This window comes from Sus scrofa, chromosome 7, assembly GCF_054392235.1.
Source record: "Sus scrofa isolate SSC_HxYL_T2T_F1_AM1 chromosome 7, Sscrofa_HxYL_maternal_Yorkshire_Landrace_v2.0, whole genome shotgun sequence".
Classification (NCBI taxonomy): domain Eukaryota; kingdom Metazoa; phylum Chordata; class Mammalia; order Artiodactyla; family Suidae; genus Sus; species Sus scrofa.
Window position 1 is genome coordinate 51,303,202 of NC_139389.1, and position 16,326 is coordinate 51,319,527.

A 16,326-nucleotide genomic window follows, 5' to 3' on the forward strand; every position below is an offset into this window, starting at 1 on the left:
TAGATTTTGGATCTCCTGAACTCAGTACCCCATGAATTTCAACCCATAAATTTTGAAGAAGCAGAGTAGAAATTCCAATAGTGTGTACTTTAAAAACATTTGGTAGCATTAAAGTCTCTGGCATAAATGGGAAGATGGTTTGGTCAGGCTACCATTTGCTGAACGAGGCCTCATCAGGTGAAAGAGACACCACTCTCAGTAAAATGTCACATCAGTACACAGATATACCAATGCACAATTAAAACAGATTTCCACCTAAGAATTCAAGAAACGTACTACCTTGCCCCAAACCGGTAAGAAGCCGATTACCACAAGGATGGATAGTTACCCATGGCGAAGAACGGGATTCCCAGCAGGGTGGAATTGTACTTTCCATCAGTGATGAAGAAGATCCCAGCTGCTGTGACGATGGAGATGCACACGGTGAGCACCCCCAGGAGGCCCAGGAAGGGCTTGCCACGCAAACAGTCCTTCATGGAGCTGGAGAGGGTGGCTGTGGTCAGGATCAGCACGAGGCTCACTAGGACCTTGCTCCTGGCCAGGATGCTGGTCTTGTGAAAGTCTCTCCAGAGGCTAAAGGATGCCAGCGGGTAGAGCTGGAGGTCCTGGTGCTCCTCCTGCAGCTTCCTCATAAGCTTACAGAACTCATTCTCCCACTTCTCCCCTATGAGGTCTTGGGTGGCAGAGCCATAGGTCTGGAGGTAGTAGGTGATTTGAATGGCTCTGGCTGACTTGACCCGCTGGTCCTTGCTGTTTGGCACTTCCACTACCCCGCCCAGTTGGTGTCCAATAAAACTGTTCCTCCCATCCTTGAAAACAGAAAAAGGGGAGACTTGAGTTACCAGAGGGAGGCACATCCCAGAGAACATATTCTTAACTCTAAGTGAAGGAGCACAAAAGGCAGAGGTAGGCTCTAGCAATTGTGGAACTGATGTGGGTGGAGTGGCATGTAAGGATTTTCTATTCAACCTGTTGGCGCTCCATGAGATACCATGCAAGATGATGGGGATTAGAAAAGATGCAGAGTATCATGAAGTTATAAAGACTGGCCACATGCAGAGAAAAATGTCCATATATATTATTTTGATCACATCCATACCCTCATTCTCACCCTTTCCTTCGGCAACAATCTATTACAATTCCTTTATGCAGGATCAAGTTTACATCATCCAGTTTCAGCCAAAAGTGAAGCATGGCATGAATTAACAACCTTTCAAAAATTAAAATAAATTAATAAATACATGCTAAACTTTCTAGAGCAAACACGCACACACACTTACACTAACACACACACACAATACAGACAAATATTACAAACATCTGTACTTGGTCTTTATATTTTGGGGGTACAGCTGTGTACTTCAGAAGAAGTAGAAAAAAATACTGTTTTTTTCACCAATAATTTAATTATGTTGAAATGTTTTCTAAATATAATGTTCATTCACTGAAGCATTCCCTTTCACTAACTGCAGTATTTTGTAGGATTACCAGGAAACACAACGGTCACCCTCCCCCCCCCAGTGAGACTGATAAAACTTTAGGTGGTGTTGCCAAAAGTGATCTCAGCTTCAGGATTTCATATGAATCTGAGTAGGCAAGATCATACGAGAAGGCTATTTATAAGAGAAGCAATCACTCTTCTTTAAGGAACACACAAGTCGGACGCTGAGTTGCTTACACTGGTTCTGAGCAGTAATTCTCAACCAGTGTTTATGAAAAAAAAAAATCCTTGATCTCCATCTCCAAATTTTAATCAAAATGGATATATTCTTTTTGCCACAACTGTCATGTACTTCAATGGTAATTGTTTTCAGATGAAATACCAAACCCAAGAGTAGGTTGCAAGATGGAGATTCTGAAAATGTGCATCAGGTCCTAGGTGAGATGCAGGCACAAAGGTAAATTTATGCCATGAACAGATTGTGTGTTTGCTACATCGGGCAAGAAATTTATCTTGTGAGAATATAAAAGTGTAGGGTCAGAACAGGGGACAATTCTTTCTAGGAAAGTAATACAGAAGGCAGCAAAACCAACCTCAGGGTAACCACGGTTGTTTTCACAGAACTGTGTACTCAAGAGACACGTGTAACAAGTATTGTAGACTTGTTTAGACCCAACACCTGTTTCTGAGGTACTTGTTTGTATCTGCACCAAAGTAATTCTAATACTTGAGAATGTGCTGAAACACAGAAAGTTTGAGAAATTTAGAGACTATGAATACTGTTAGCAGGATCATCCAGAAATAAGAAATTTTATAGTCATTCCATATACCCATTTCACCCCCTACATGTTAAATAAAAATTCTTTCTATTTGACTCGACCTGACCAACTCTAAATGAACAACATAATTTCCAAACAAGAATTTAATTAGAGGGTTTTCCCCCCCCTCTACTTGGGATATCTCCCACTTTCCACAGCATCTTTGTCATTTTTCCATCGTTCTTTCCTTATAAAAATCAAATTGATTATGAGAAAAAGAATATACATATATGAGTGGGTCACTATGCTGGACAGCAGAAATTGATTCAACACTGTAAATCAACTATGTCCTAATAAAAATAAATTTAATTAATAAAAATAAAATAAAATTACACATACGCACACAATCAAATTGAAATTCTGTGAGTTCCCAAGGCTCCTCCTTGATTAAACTCTCCGGGGTTCTCTAATGAGCTACAGGTGGAAAGGTAGGGGAGCTTTGAGGAAGGAGGTGGAAATCCTGCTTTGGTCCTGGGAGATGGGGAAGGGTGGTTTTCACTCTTTCAATACAGGTCAAATTGCTCCTCAGTGGCGATTGTTTATTTTAGTTTTAAGCTTGGTATAAGTTTTAGCACCCTTGTTTCTACTTTGATATCCTATCTGCAAGGCTGACTTGTCCTTCAAATTATTTGGGGAAAAAAAAGATATTTTAAAAGCTTTATTTATTCACTTAAGAAAGTGCAGTTCCATCTGTCTTTACTCATTTCTATCATCAAAAAGAGTTCTCAGGGATCTGTAGCAGTGGAACAAAGATTTATCCTCAGGCCTCATTTGGAGATTACAGTGACTCAAAGGAGGTGCTGATAAAGCGTCTGGACAAAAGTCACATTTTTAAAGAAAGCCAAATATAGATTGTTAAATAGCTGATGTAGGGTTTGGCTAGCTGCTTATCCCACCCCTTTGAAATGGTCTAATTTCCATTTTTAATGAACTGATGTCATAAAAGATACGCTTTCATTTCATTATATTTAAATGAATGTAACAAATGAAATGAATTTTTCTCTCTTAATCTGCTCTACTCCATGCACAAAATAAACAAGGTCTTTGGACGGGCTTGAATCAAAAGCTCTATTGAATGGTCTATACTTTGTACACATCATTTGGCCAAATACACTACTCAGTCTAGTCCTGAGAAGTACACTTTTATACATGATTCGTAAGGGATATTTCTACCATTTTGTATGACGGGGTAGAAGAATTCACCAGTATCCCAAAGTAACCAATTCATAGGTGCTTCTATTTGGGAGAAACAAAGAATGCATATGTAATAACTAGTGATTATTAATTATTAATGCATTAATGATATGTAATTTTCCTCTGGGCAGACCTGAATTTGTAAGAAGTCAGGTGGGATTAATGGAGAGAACACATCATCATGTGACCTGGAGTCATGTGACCTGGGTCTCAGTGTGCATTTCTCAGTAATGGGATAAGAAAGTCTTGGCTAATTCATTTCCCCTTCTAGGTTTCAGTTTTCCCATCTGTAAAATGAGTGATGTGAGTTAAAATGTTTACATGATACCAAAGACATCTTTCAGTTCTAGCATTCTATGAATTGAATTGATGTCATTAATACAAGACGAATTTAAGTCCCTAAGTCACATCTTTGGGTCCACTATCTGCTCTTTCACTAGAACGTGTACTTGGGGTTTTTTGGGTTTGTTTTTTTTTTTTTTTTTGCTTTTTAGGGCCGCACCCTGCACCCACGACATATGGAAGTTCCCAAGCGAGGGGTCAAATCAGAGCTACAGCTGCCAGCCACCACCACAGCCACAGCAATGTAGGATCCAAGCTGTGTCTGCCACCTATACCACAGCTCATGGCAACGCCAGATCGTTAACCCACTGAGCAGAATCAGGGATTGAACCTGCATCCTCATGGATCCTGGTTGGGTTGGTTAACTGCTGAGCCATGAAGGGAACTCTAGAATGTGTACTTGTTGAGACCACCTTCCCTGTCTTGCTCACTGGCAATTTCCCTGTGCCTAGAACAAAGCCTGGCATATAATAAACACTCCATAATATTTGATTCAGTGAATTCACCCTGAGGTATATTTAGACATTAACTAACCGCAGGTTATTTTTTAGAGACCATTTTGCTAAGAACAGGAAAAGTAAGAGAGAGTACTAAGTATCTGAGGACAGCAGGAACTCAGATGAAAAGAAGTGTATGTAAAAATTAGAGGTTAGCGACAAAAGCAAACTATCCTTTTCCCAATCTCTTCTATGTAACATTAATCCAAAGTATGTTTCCTCTTCTGTTTTCACTGCACAAGCAAGCACGTGCTGTAAGCTAGTAGTGGACAGACAAGGGGACTTAGGGAGGACCTAGAGAAAGGATTTGCATGCATCCTGACCCAGAGGCGAAGAACAGCACATGATGTTCGAAGAACAAAAGGGAGTGATGGGATTTGGAGCTAGAGAAAGAAGCAGAGCCGTGAAAACTTTATCAAGCAGCTGGACTTACTGTCCTGTAATAGGAAACCACTTGACAGTTTTAAACAGGAGAATAACATGATTTACTTTTTGGAGTGCTCCCTCATTGCACTGTGGAGAATGATTTAGGGAGTCAGAGTGACTCTAAAAGAAGGAGGTCAGTTAGGAACTCCCTGCAGTATTTCAAGTTCTTGATGCAGCGTGAAAAAAATGTCAGCTCAGGCTGTCTCTGCTAGGTAAATTGTTCCAAGGTGAATCAATAGAATTACAGGTCACAGTACTATCTCATGGCCATGAAGCACCTCATCACATTAGTCCTCCAGAGCAGTAACACCAGGAAAAAAAATCTTGTGTTCTTTAGGTCTTATTTAGTACATGGTTGCTACTTTGTAACTCTTAAAATTACTCCCACCCAATCCACACCTCTATGGTGCAAAAGGAAATTAAACTCATAAAGACAAGATCAAAGAATAAATTCTCAAAGAGATAGGAGAGGAAAGAGATACGGATGTTATAAATGATTGTGAAGAGGAACAAATTACTCAACGATGCTTTGAAATTATAGGGGAATGTCCTATCTGCTTAATATATGGGTTGACATTAAAATACCTTCTGTGACTGTAAGATAATTGGGCAACACAGCTCCTGTCCAGAACAACTGTATTTCAGATCTCAGTGTTTTCTTTTTTTGTCTTTTTGGGGCTGCACCTGTGGAATAATGGAGGTTCCCAGGCTAGGGGCGGAATTGGAGCTGTAGCCACTGGCTTATACCCCAGTTACAGCAATGCCAGATCTGAGCTGCGTCTGCAACCTACACCTCAGCTAACGGCAACATTGGATCCTTAACCCACTGATCGAGGCCAGGGATCGAACTTGCGTCCTTCATGGATACTAGTCAGAATCATTTCCACTGAGCCACGGCAGTAACTCAGAGATCTCACTGTTTTTGATTAGGTAGGCATTGAAAGGAACTGGAAACTTTTAGATAGTCAGTTGTCTTTTATTGTTGCAAAGAAAAGCTGCTATATATGGTAGATAGTGACATTTCTAAAGGAATGGTACAATTTGTTGTTCTTGTTGTTTGATTGCTTAAGTAAGATTGTTTTCTCATATTTCTTTTCTAACATACCTATTTGTTTGTTTGTTTGTCTTTTTTGCCTTTTCTAGGGCTGCTCCCACGGCATATGGAGATTCTCAGGCTAGGGGTCTAATCAGAGCTACAGCTGCCAGCCTACGCCAGAGCCACAGCAACACAGGATCCGAGCCACGTCTGTGACCTACACCACAGCTCATGGCAACACCGGATCCTTAACCCACTGAGCAAGGCCAGGGATCGAACCCACAACCTTATGGTTCCTAGTTGGATTCATTAACCACTGTGCCAAGATGGGAACTCTTTTACCTGTTTGTTTTATTCTGAATATTGAGTATACAAAGTAGGATTGACTAAAATTGTCAGTTTTCTTGAATGTCCTCTCTAGAGCTTCATGGTTAATAGAAAAAAGCAAATAAGAAGAAAGCAAGTTCCTGCAAGGCATTTAGTTTAAAAAAAAGAAAAAAAAAAAGAAGAATTAGAAGTCATTTTCAAAATGAAGACATTAAAGCATTAAAATACCCTAATAAAGAATAAATTAGGAGTTCCCATCGTGGCGCAATGGTTAACGAATCCGACTAGGAACCATGAGGTTGCAGGTTCGGTCCCTGCCCTTGCTCAGTGGGTTAAGGATCTGGCATTGCTGTGAGCTGTGGTGTAGGTTGCAGACCCACCTCAGATCCCGAGTTGCTGTGGCTCTGGCGTAGGCCGGTGGCTACAGCTCTGATTAGACCCCTAGCCTGGGAAACCTTCATATGCTGTGGGAGAGGCCCTAGAAAAGGCAAAAAGACACACACACATACAAAAGAATAAATTAAATTTTTTATGTCACATCACTAAGCCAGGACAATGCAGTGGTGTATTTCTGATTTTTTTCAAAGAGGAAGGTTAAAAAAAGTAAGATTTCCATGTTGTCAAAATGAAATAAGATCTTTAGCCACCAAAAATAAAAAAATAAGTTTAACAGGAGTTCCCATTATGGTTCAGCAGAAACGGATCTGACTAGTATCCATGAGGATGCAAGTTCCATTCCTGGCATCTATCAGTGGGTTAAGGATCTGGTGTTGTGGTGAGCTGTGGTGTAGGTCGCAGACGAAGCTCAGATCTAGCACTGCTGTGGCTATGGTGTAGGCTGGCAGCTGCAGCTCTGATTCGAACCGTAACCTGGGAACCTCCATATGCCATGGGTGGGGCCCTGAAGGGACATAAATAAATAAATAAATAAATAAGTTTAACAAAGCACTCTAGCATAATAATTTGTAACATGTGCAGCAGACGGTTCTAAGATTTAACAACTTTATTTGCATTATCCTGGGTAACTCTCCCAGCCACTGTCTGAAGAAGTGCTAACCTAGAGTGGCCTTAAGTCACCAACCAGGACCTGGCGGCCTAGCAGGAAGGTGTTCTGTAAAGTTATACAGCTAAGTGGCCCCCCAATCACCTGATTCCTGTTTCTGACTCCGGTGCTCATGTTCTTAACACAGTTGTCCATATGTTTGAATAATTTGTGACCATACTTTCGAATGAATGAAAGGAAGTACAAGATAAGAGTTATGTACAGAGACTCAAGAGGCCTTTGTCTCAGAGGCCCAACGTCAACACTGACAAGCTGTGGAAGTCTCTTTAGCTCTGCACATCAGCTTTATTACTGGTTAACATAAAAATCACAAGGCATTCTGAGGATCAAGTGTATGAATATACAGAAAACACTTGGAAAAGTGGCCAGAAGGCGTTGGCTATTATTACTATGTCGGAAATTAAATATATGAATGATATTGTTTATTCACTTATCTATCTAGAATTACTCCACATCTCCCAGAAAATGTCTGTGATGTGATGGGAAGAACACAGGGTCCAGGCCCTAGAGACTGGTTGTAAGTTCCAGGTGTGCCGCCCTCTAGCAGGGTGACAGGGATCAAAATGCTTGACTTCCCGAATGCCAACTGCCTCATCTCCAAAATAAAAGCTTTGGCTTATATTATCTAAAGATATCATTAGCTCTGCATTTAATGATGCAGCCCTCGTAAGGTCATTAGACACTGCAGAGTAGGCTAGAGAAATCTGCCCTAAGGAAAAATAAATAAATAAGAAGGAAGGAGAAACACAAGATGACCCCATGTTCATTTCCATAGAAACAAGAAGCTTTTTATCTTCTTTTAAATCTGGACCCAGCAGCTTTTTCTTCTCTGAGTAATTTCCAGAAAGCATCTTTCTCAAATGGAAAAACATCAAGACATTGCCTTATTTTACCTAGATATAAATCATCTCTTGGTAGCCCAGATGAATTCATGTATTTCTTAGATAGTAAAATTCATTTCTTCCTTAGATCTCTATTTCATGAGTACCTGTTCCACTGTATTGGTTTACTTGTCCCATAACAGGATACATAAGTTTATTTTCTCCTTAACTCATACAAAACCTTTACACAGATTTATAAGTAACATGTGGAAGTAGAGATATTATCAACATTAAATGTGAAGCATATAACAATGATTTTTTTTACTTCTCTGTAACTCAGTGATTCTATCCCAAAAATTTCTATTAAAAGCGGTGTTACTATGTTAAGTGAGTCTTTCACAAAGTGATCACAATGCCCACTCGGGGTAAGTATTCCGTATTAAAGGAGCTTTAACTCTGATGCTATGCTACACAGAGGACGCTGGCCATCACTCATGCAGGAGCATTGAGAGAATGCACAAAGCCCCCTTCAAGAGAAGGCTGAAAGTCTGCCATTACAGCCTTTCTTTGGGTTCAGAAACTCCCCCAAAGACTGGATTACAACCACCTGCTATGTAAGGATGTGACACCAGGGCCATTAGTATCTCTGACTGGAACTGTAGATCAGACTAACAAACTTCAGAGGCAAACCTCAGTATAGAATTCAAAACATCCTCATAGAAAGGGCCACATGAAGCAAGTATCTACATAGGGTGGTAGTGTGGTGAATTTATGGCCAGTAGGACATGACACACAGGTGGAAGCAGGCAAGAAGGACTGAGTCATTCATTCATTCCGGACGTATTCAGTGAGCACACGCTCTGTGACTGCCAGGTATTGAGGAGAGAGTAGTGAACAGCCACAGTCAAAGGGTCTGGGTCTCTGGGATGCAGTGGGAGATGAGGAAAGATAAGTAAGCAGGCAGGCATGAAATATATATGCATATATGTATATGCATCCATATGGATATGTGTGTGTGCATATATAGGTACACACATATATGTAAGTACCAAGATACCAGTTAACACAAAATGTTAAGGAAGTACTGAGATGGAACCCCTAGCCTAGAAGGGACTAAGAAGACTTGCCAAAGAAGGTGGCATCTTCGCTGAGACCTGAGACATGAGTAACAATTCTCCAAGTGAAGGCGAGGGGTTTGTTAGTGGATCTGGAGAGGGATGGTCTTCCAGGCAGAGGGAACAGCATGTGCAAAGATCTAGAAAGCAGAGTAAGCATATTCTGTTTCTGGGATTTTGACAGTGACTGGAATATACAGTGGGGGCAAGAAAGGGTGATGTAGAGCTGGGTACTGGTAGTGAGTAGGGAGGTTTGCTTATTCAAAAGCTCTCTTTGACTGCAACGTGAAAAATGAACTTTTTGGGTTTTTCTGTTTGTTTTTTTCAGAGCCGCATCCGTGGCATATGGAAGTTCCCAGGCTAGGGGTCAAATTTGAGCTGCAGTCACCAGCCTATGCCACAGCTATAGCAATGCCAGATCGGAGCCTCGTCTGCGACCCACACCGCAGCTCATGGCAACACCAGATCCTTAGCCCACTGAGGGAGGCCAGGGGTCAAACCCACATCCTCATGAATATTAATCAGATTCGTTTCTGCTGCACCACAATGGGAACTCCAATTTTTGTCTTTTTGCCTTTTCTTCTCATGCATTGTTTTCTTTAATCTGAAAACAAAGGCTAATTACTTGATCAGTCAAATAAAAAATGGTTTTTGAGGATATGCTTGTGTATAAAACATCACACGAAGCAAAATCGATTTCTTTTTAAATAATTCAGTTAATTGTAATCTCAGAGGTCTAGATTATGAGATAGATTGATTATAACTTCCAGGAGATAGGCCACTAATTTAGGCAGTTTGAAAATTGTGTTGCTTGGAGTTCCCAATGTGGCTCAGCGGAAATGAATCTAACTAGTATCCATGAGGACACAAGTTCAATCCCTGGCCTCAGTCAGTGGATTAAGGATCTGGTGTTGCCATGAGCTGTGGTGTAGGTCGAAGACGCAGCTCAGATCCTGTGTTGCTGTGGCTGTGGTGTAGGCCCACAGAGGGCGGCCCTAGAAAAAAAACGACAAAAAAAAAAAAAAAAAAAAAGAGAAAGAAAATGGTGTGGCCATTTATGAATTCCATTTTTCTAATTTTTATTTTTCTTTGTTCTCCAAGACTGTGTCAGTGTCATTCAAGAGGGCCTCTTCTGATAGTTTAATGATGTTGCATTTTACCATTGTTATTTGTTTTATCACTCCAACTAGACTTCCAAGATCAGTAAAGACAGGACATAAAGGTGGCATCTTTTTTGGGCTAAAGACAACTAATTTGGGGCATCATTTCTCTCTATTTCTCAAGGAAATAGAGAGAAATGAAATATTATAAAGGAGGAAACCAACAGTGTATTTGCAGTTACGGGTGAGGTCAGCTGTGTCTCAATTCTTTGATAAAATGAAGGTGACACCCTTGTTTCTCTACTAAAGATGAATCAGATTTTAATATCTCGTTGCCTTATATGAACATCCACCTGCGTCTTTCTGGATCTCTTTTCTCCTCCTCTCCTCCCATCTTTCTCCCACTCCCTCTTTTCACTCTTTCTCCCCTCCTCTCTGACCCTCATTCCCCCCCTTGCCCCCCCCCCGTCTCTGTCCTTCCCTTAGTTGAAAGACAACTAGCACAAAGCCGCAGTGAGGGATAATTCTTGAACTATGTCCGTAAAATGCCCGATAAAGAAAATAATGCTTGCTGAAGTCCATTTTATCTTCACTAAATTACCTTTTCTTTTTAATCTCTAAAAGAACAGACATGCTTTGAAAGTATTGTGTGTGATACACATTCTAATGAGATCCATGCAATTGTTCTTTACTACTATGAGCTATTCAGCCTCAAAGATATTAAAATAATTGAAAGCTTTCAATAAAGCCAAGAAAGTAAGCACTCTCTTACCTCACAGCTCCATGTGGGAGCTAAATATTACTTTGCTCAACAGGAGAGGGGGGTGTCAACGGCTCACCTTTGCAACTGTTAACATTTTCCAGGTTGATGTGACATATTTTAGTCAAGTGCATGGGCTAATCTGTGGTTTAAACTATACTCTTGGATGTCTAGCAAAGGAGCATCTGGATGTCTTTGAGAAGTAAAATCTTAAAAATTAATTAAAATTTTAAAAATTATTTAAACACCTGAACGAAAAATGAACTCCAAAGCAAAGTACATGTTTTTGTTTTTGTTTTTTGCTTAATTTAACTTAAAAGATTATCCAAAGATCTTTAAAGATTTAGAAAATACATTTCTGCTTTTTTCCTTGAGAGGAAAGAAAGATTGCCTTTCCAGTTGTTCTCATTTAATGCTAATATTAAAGTTTGCAACCCACTTACAAATGCTCATCTGATGTAGGAAAAAAAATGAATCTACAAGTTAAAAATGTCAAGCAAGGAAATAAGTCAGAAGCACATTGTTATGTCTAATGACTGCAGACTTTAGCTTTAGTAAGGCAGGTAAAAATTTTCATGTAATTATATTTTTTAAATGAGTTAATCCATGGAACATTTGCATGCATGTGTTCTTAGTTTCACATCTATGTGAGTCATTTTATTTTATTTTATTTTATTTTTTTGTCCTTTGCCATTTCTAGGGCCGCCCCTGCGGCATATGGAGGTTCCCAGGCGAGGGGACTAATTGGAGCTGTAGCCGACGGCCTACACCAGGGCCACAGCAACATGGGATCCGAGCCGCGTCTGCAACCTACACCACAGCTCATGGCAATGCCGGATCCTTAACTCACTGAGTGAGGCCAGGGATCGAACCCGAAACCTCATGGTTCCTAGTCAGGTTCATTAACCACTGAGCCACGAAGGGAACTCCTATGTGAGGCTTTTTAAAAATAATATCCACAAGTTAAAATCTTTCATTTGATCTCATATCCCCTTTTTTTGTTTGGAATATATGGTAACCTTAATAAGTTAGGTAGTAGAAAGCTGTCAGTAAAAGTATATATGATGCATAATCCCAGCAGGTTTGACAATTGATTTAGTTAGATTTTTAGGCAAGAGGGGAAAATATTAAGATAGACATTCTTATTAAAATGAAAGTAATCATCACTGTGAATTTACTATTCAAAATGAGGCCAATTTTAAGGGGGCCAACCTACATTCCAGCCCTTGGGAGTTTAATTACCTTCACTGCATAAACATGATTGCCATTTCTCCTAGCCACACATAAATATCCCTCTTCGCCATGTCAGTTCTTATATTGCCTAGCCCTATTTCATGGAGTTTGGAGACAAGGTTCCTAATCCAAATTGCACTCCTGTTTCAGGTTGCTTTCAATTTGCTTCTGAATTTTCCAAAATAGTGCCAAGTTTCAGCAGCCCAAGTTCTCATAATTGGACAATCGATATATTTTTTTTTCCTTCAACAAATCACTACCTTTGTTTTCAAGGTACAAAACTTTGGCATAGAGAATTCTTCCAAAGCTGTCCTTACAAAATGTTAAGAAAGAGATTGATATTTCCTCCCCATTCTTCTGAGGAAAGACCCACAGCCCAGACTACAGGTCGCAGGACCTGGTTTTCAGGTCGGTGATGCAAAACCATGTCAGCATCACAGGCCATGTGGCTGCCAATAGCAGCTTAGCTTTCAAGTTTGAAGAGCTTGGGTTTGAGGGCTCATCTGACCATTTATAACCACTGCGACTCTTACAAAATTACTGAGATTCTCTGAGCCTCTTTCTTTGGTTATTAAATAGGACCCCATAGCACAAAACTTTGTTATGAGAAATGTTTGATGATGCTGGAAGAGGGGTGGCACCCTCTTTTGAAGAGGCTCTATCAACAATTAGAAAACGATGGTTGAGGGATTCAGTGATTTTTTTTTTTTTTTTTTTTGTCTTTTTGCCATTTCTTGGGCCACTCCCGTGGCATATGGAGGTTCCCAGGCTAGGGGTTGAATCGGAGCTGCTGCTGCCAGCCTACGCCAGAGCCACAGCAATGCGGGATCCGAGCTGCGTCTGCAACCTATACCACAGTTCACGGCAACGCCGGATCGTTAACCCACTGAGCAAGGGCAGGGATGGAACCCACAACCTCATGGTTCCTAGTTGGATTCGTTAACCACTGTGCCATGACGGGAACTCCAGTGATCTTAAAATGAATTAAAAACAGGCCATTTTTGGCTCTTGGCACCAAAAACATTCCATAAATATATACTGCCACCATAGAAAGTTTCCAGGGCTCCCTAAATAGCATGTATTTAACTAAAAGGAAGAACAAAAGATCCTAACTCTCTGTTCCAATCCTGGGCCTCCACTTGCCCTATGACTAAGAGCTTGCTTCCAGCTCAGTGTAGGTTCAGAAGACAAACTGTTACCTGGTATTTTTAGGGGAAACCTAAAAGAGTTAGTTCAAATTTCTCTTTAATATACTGCCAGTGATCACCTGGACATACGATTTCTCTAATCCAGAAAACAATTTATTATCAAAGCAGATTTTCTAGGTCAACTGAGCTCATGAAACTTACTCTCCTTCTCTGTAGGCTTTGTGGGGATTCACTGGGTTCAGGCATGGAGTCAGGCCTGTGGGTCAGCACTGCCACAGGCTTTCATTCTAGGCACCAAACACGCAAGGTTTCTGGATGTGACAACTCCATGGTGGCTTTCTTTGCAGCCAAGACTGTGATGGAAACAAGAATCAAACCTTTGGATTCCACAATATGGAGGACCACCTCCTGCACCCCCACAAAAGTTCCTGTACCTAAAAGCACCTGGTGAAATCCTGTAAGAGCATCACAGAGCCTCCCTGTTTTATCACCTGTCTTTACATTTCACATCTAAAGAGGCAGCAGGCAAAAGCCAGAGGAGGTGACCCTACACGCACATAGTTTCATTTTGTGTTTGCTGCTGTGCTATCTGGGAACCCTACTGATTGTGCATATACTTTCATCAAAATAATCTGCAGGCAATTTTGATTTTAATATATTTGTTTCTGTACAAGATCTCACACTTGCTGTAGCTAATCAACGTTTTCTCCAATATTCTGTAGACTATAACACATCACAGGCATCACCGATGTTTGCTCAGAAGATGCCAACATTCTATCTAAAGTCATTGCATTCTGTCTTCCCCCTTGATCCGGGATATCTTCATTTAGATGAGCTGATTCCATCACAGTGAAAGAAGGAAACGCAGAGTAAAAATGCAGATACAAAAACAGGACATGTAAATGTAGCTTTCAACTTAACATGCTCAACAAAGAACTGGGTTTTTTTTAAGGGTACCTGCTTCCAATGAAGCTATTTTACAGAAACGAAAATATAAAAAGCTGGTTCATTGTCCTTAAGAACATTTGCTGTCACGCTCCCTAACTGCAACACAGATTAATTCTCTATAATTTTGCAGGTAGTCAGAGAATTTGTGGTGACTATGTTAGACCTCCTTGTGAGTTAGGGGAGAGTGTCTTTTTTTTTTTTTTTTTTTAAAGAGAGAGCAAAAAAATCCCCAACAACCTAACACCCTTCATTTACATGGAGGTACTTTGTGGAAGCAGGGTTAACTTGGTAAGTGGGTGTCCGCTTTGGCTGGAAAGATCAGGGCTATTTGAAGCCATCGTAATCAGTTACATAAGCAAGTATTTAGGGGAGACTTTTCAAATGCATATTGCTATGTCCATGCACTGCTAAAAACACCAATAATAACACAGACACCAAAACCAACACTCCCTCAGAACTGGGGCTGGCAGCTGTCTGCACCACGCTGGAGCTGTTTACAAGGCAATACTGGGTGAGGTTCTGGCACTCAGGACTAAGCTACCCAGTTTGGGATAATAAAAAACTCCTGAGTGGTAGGGCTGCAAGGCCCACCCTCCCCTCAAAGGCAGTTTGAGCAATAATGTTTGTAGTGGCTCATCCTGAATGGAAAAAGATGATCCGAAGAGAAACATCAGAAAAGATCTGTGTGCTGCCTGAAGGAATTTGGAAAAGTTGTCATTGAAAATCTTTTTTTTTTTTTTAAATTTTTTCTTTTTTTGGTCTTTTAGGGCCACACCCGAGGCATACGGAGGTTCCCAGCCTAGGGGTTGAAACAGAGCTGCAGCTGCCAGCCTACACCACAGCCACAGCAACACAGGATCCAAGCCATGTCTGTGACCTACACCACAGCTCATGGCAACACCGGATCCTTAACCCACTGAGCGAGGCCAGGGATGGAACCTGCGTCCTCATGGATGCTAGCCTGGTTCGTTTCCACTGAGCCACAAGAGGAACTCCACCACTGAAAATTTTTAACACTGGAAGTGACCTGGTGAGATATATGAGTTAGAAGTTCCCCCTGGTAGCAATATGAAGTATGGTCTGAGACGTGTGTGTGTGTGCGTACGTGCGCGAGCGCGTGTGCACGCGCATGTTGGGATTGTGAACTGGAGATGGCACTTGCTGTCCGCCTCCATTCAGATTGAATCATGAGTCACTGAAGCTGCAGACCCCTCAACACCCCCTAAAAGGAGCTCAGGGTGAAGAGTGGGAATGAGGTACTCTGTGCTCTGGAAAAACTGGCAGAACAGCTTTTCAGACGGATATTTTCAGGAGAAGATTTTATTTTATTTATTTATTTTTTTTAATAGTGTAAACTTGTTCTTTTTTTAATTTTTTAAAAAATTTTATTATAGTTGATTTACAATGTTCTGTCAATTTTTGCTGTACGGCAAAGTGACCCAGTTATACACATATATAATTTTTTTTTCATATTATCCTCCATCATGTTTCATCACAAGGGATTAGATAGAGTTCCCCGTGCTATACAGCAGGATCTCATTGCTTATCCACTCCAAATGTAACAATAGTTTGCATCTACTAATCCCAGACTTGGGGTTAGGAGAAGATTTTATGAGCCCAATTCTTGCATCTCCTTGTACCTAGAAAAGCACTAAAATCCTTCATGGTGACATCTGCTCTGTGTGACTAACAGTGACCTTCACAAGACGTGCAGCAAACTTCTGCAAAAGGTATGCTTGGTTGCATGTACCTCCCCGCTTCACCAAACTCACATACATAATGACCTTCCCCTGTTACCGCTTTCGAGCAGTTTTTCAGAGCTATCCGAAATGCTGCTCCCTGGGCTATCGTCCTCATTTTACTCCTAAGAAGACTTAACCCTCGACTATTAGGCTGTGCATAGTTTTTTTTTTAAGTCAACAGGATTTTAGGACAATCCTGACAGAATGATAGGTAAGGAGGCTCCAGGAGAAATCTAGGTGAGAGAGAATGAATCCCTACGTGGAGCAAGCGGCAACAGTGAGAAGAGAAGGTGAGGGAATAAAGGGATGCTTAAG

General features: G+C 40.9%; 1 protein-coding gene across 4 annotated transcripts in view; it reads right to left on the bottom strand.

The window, feature by feature from the left end:
• Nucleotides 1–16,326, bottom strand: part of PTCHD4 (patched domain containing 4) — a 199,685-nt gene that overhangs the window by 147,202 nt on the left and 36,157 nt on the right. For all 4 annotated transcript variants that reach the window (XM_021098809.2, XM_021098807.2, XM_021098808.2 and 1 more), the window contains one exon: nucleotides 329–809. In XM_021098809.2, coding sequence (XP_020954468.2) covers nucleotides 329–809 — 481 coding nt within the window. The remainder of the gene's footprint in view (nucleotides 1–328; nucleotides 810–16,326) is intronic.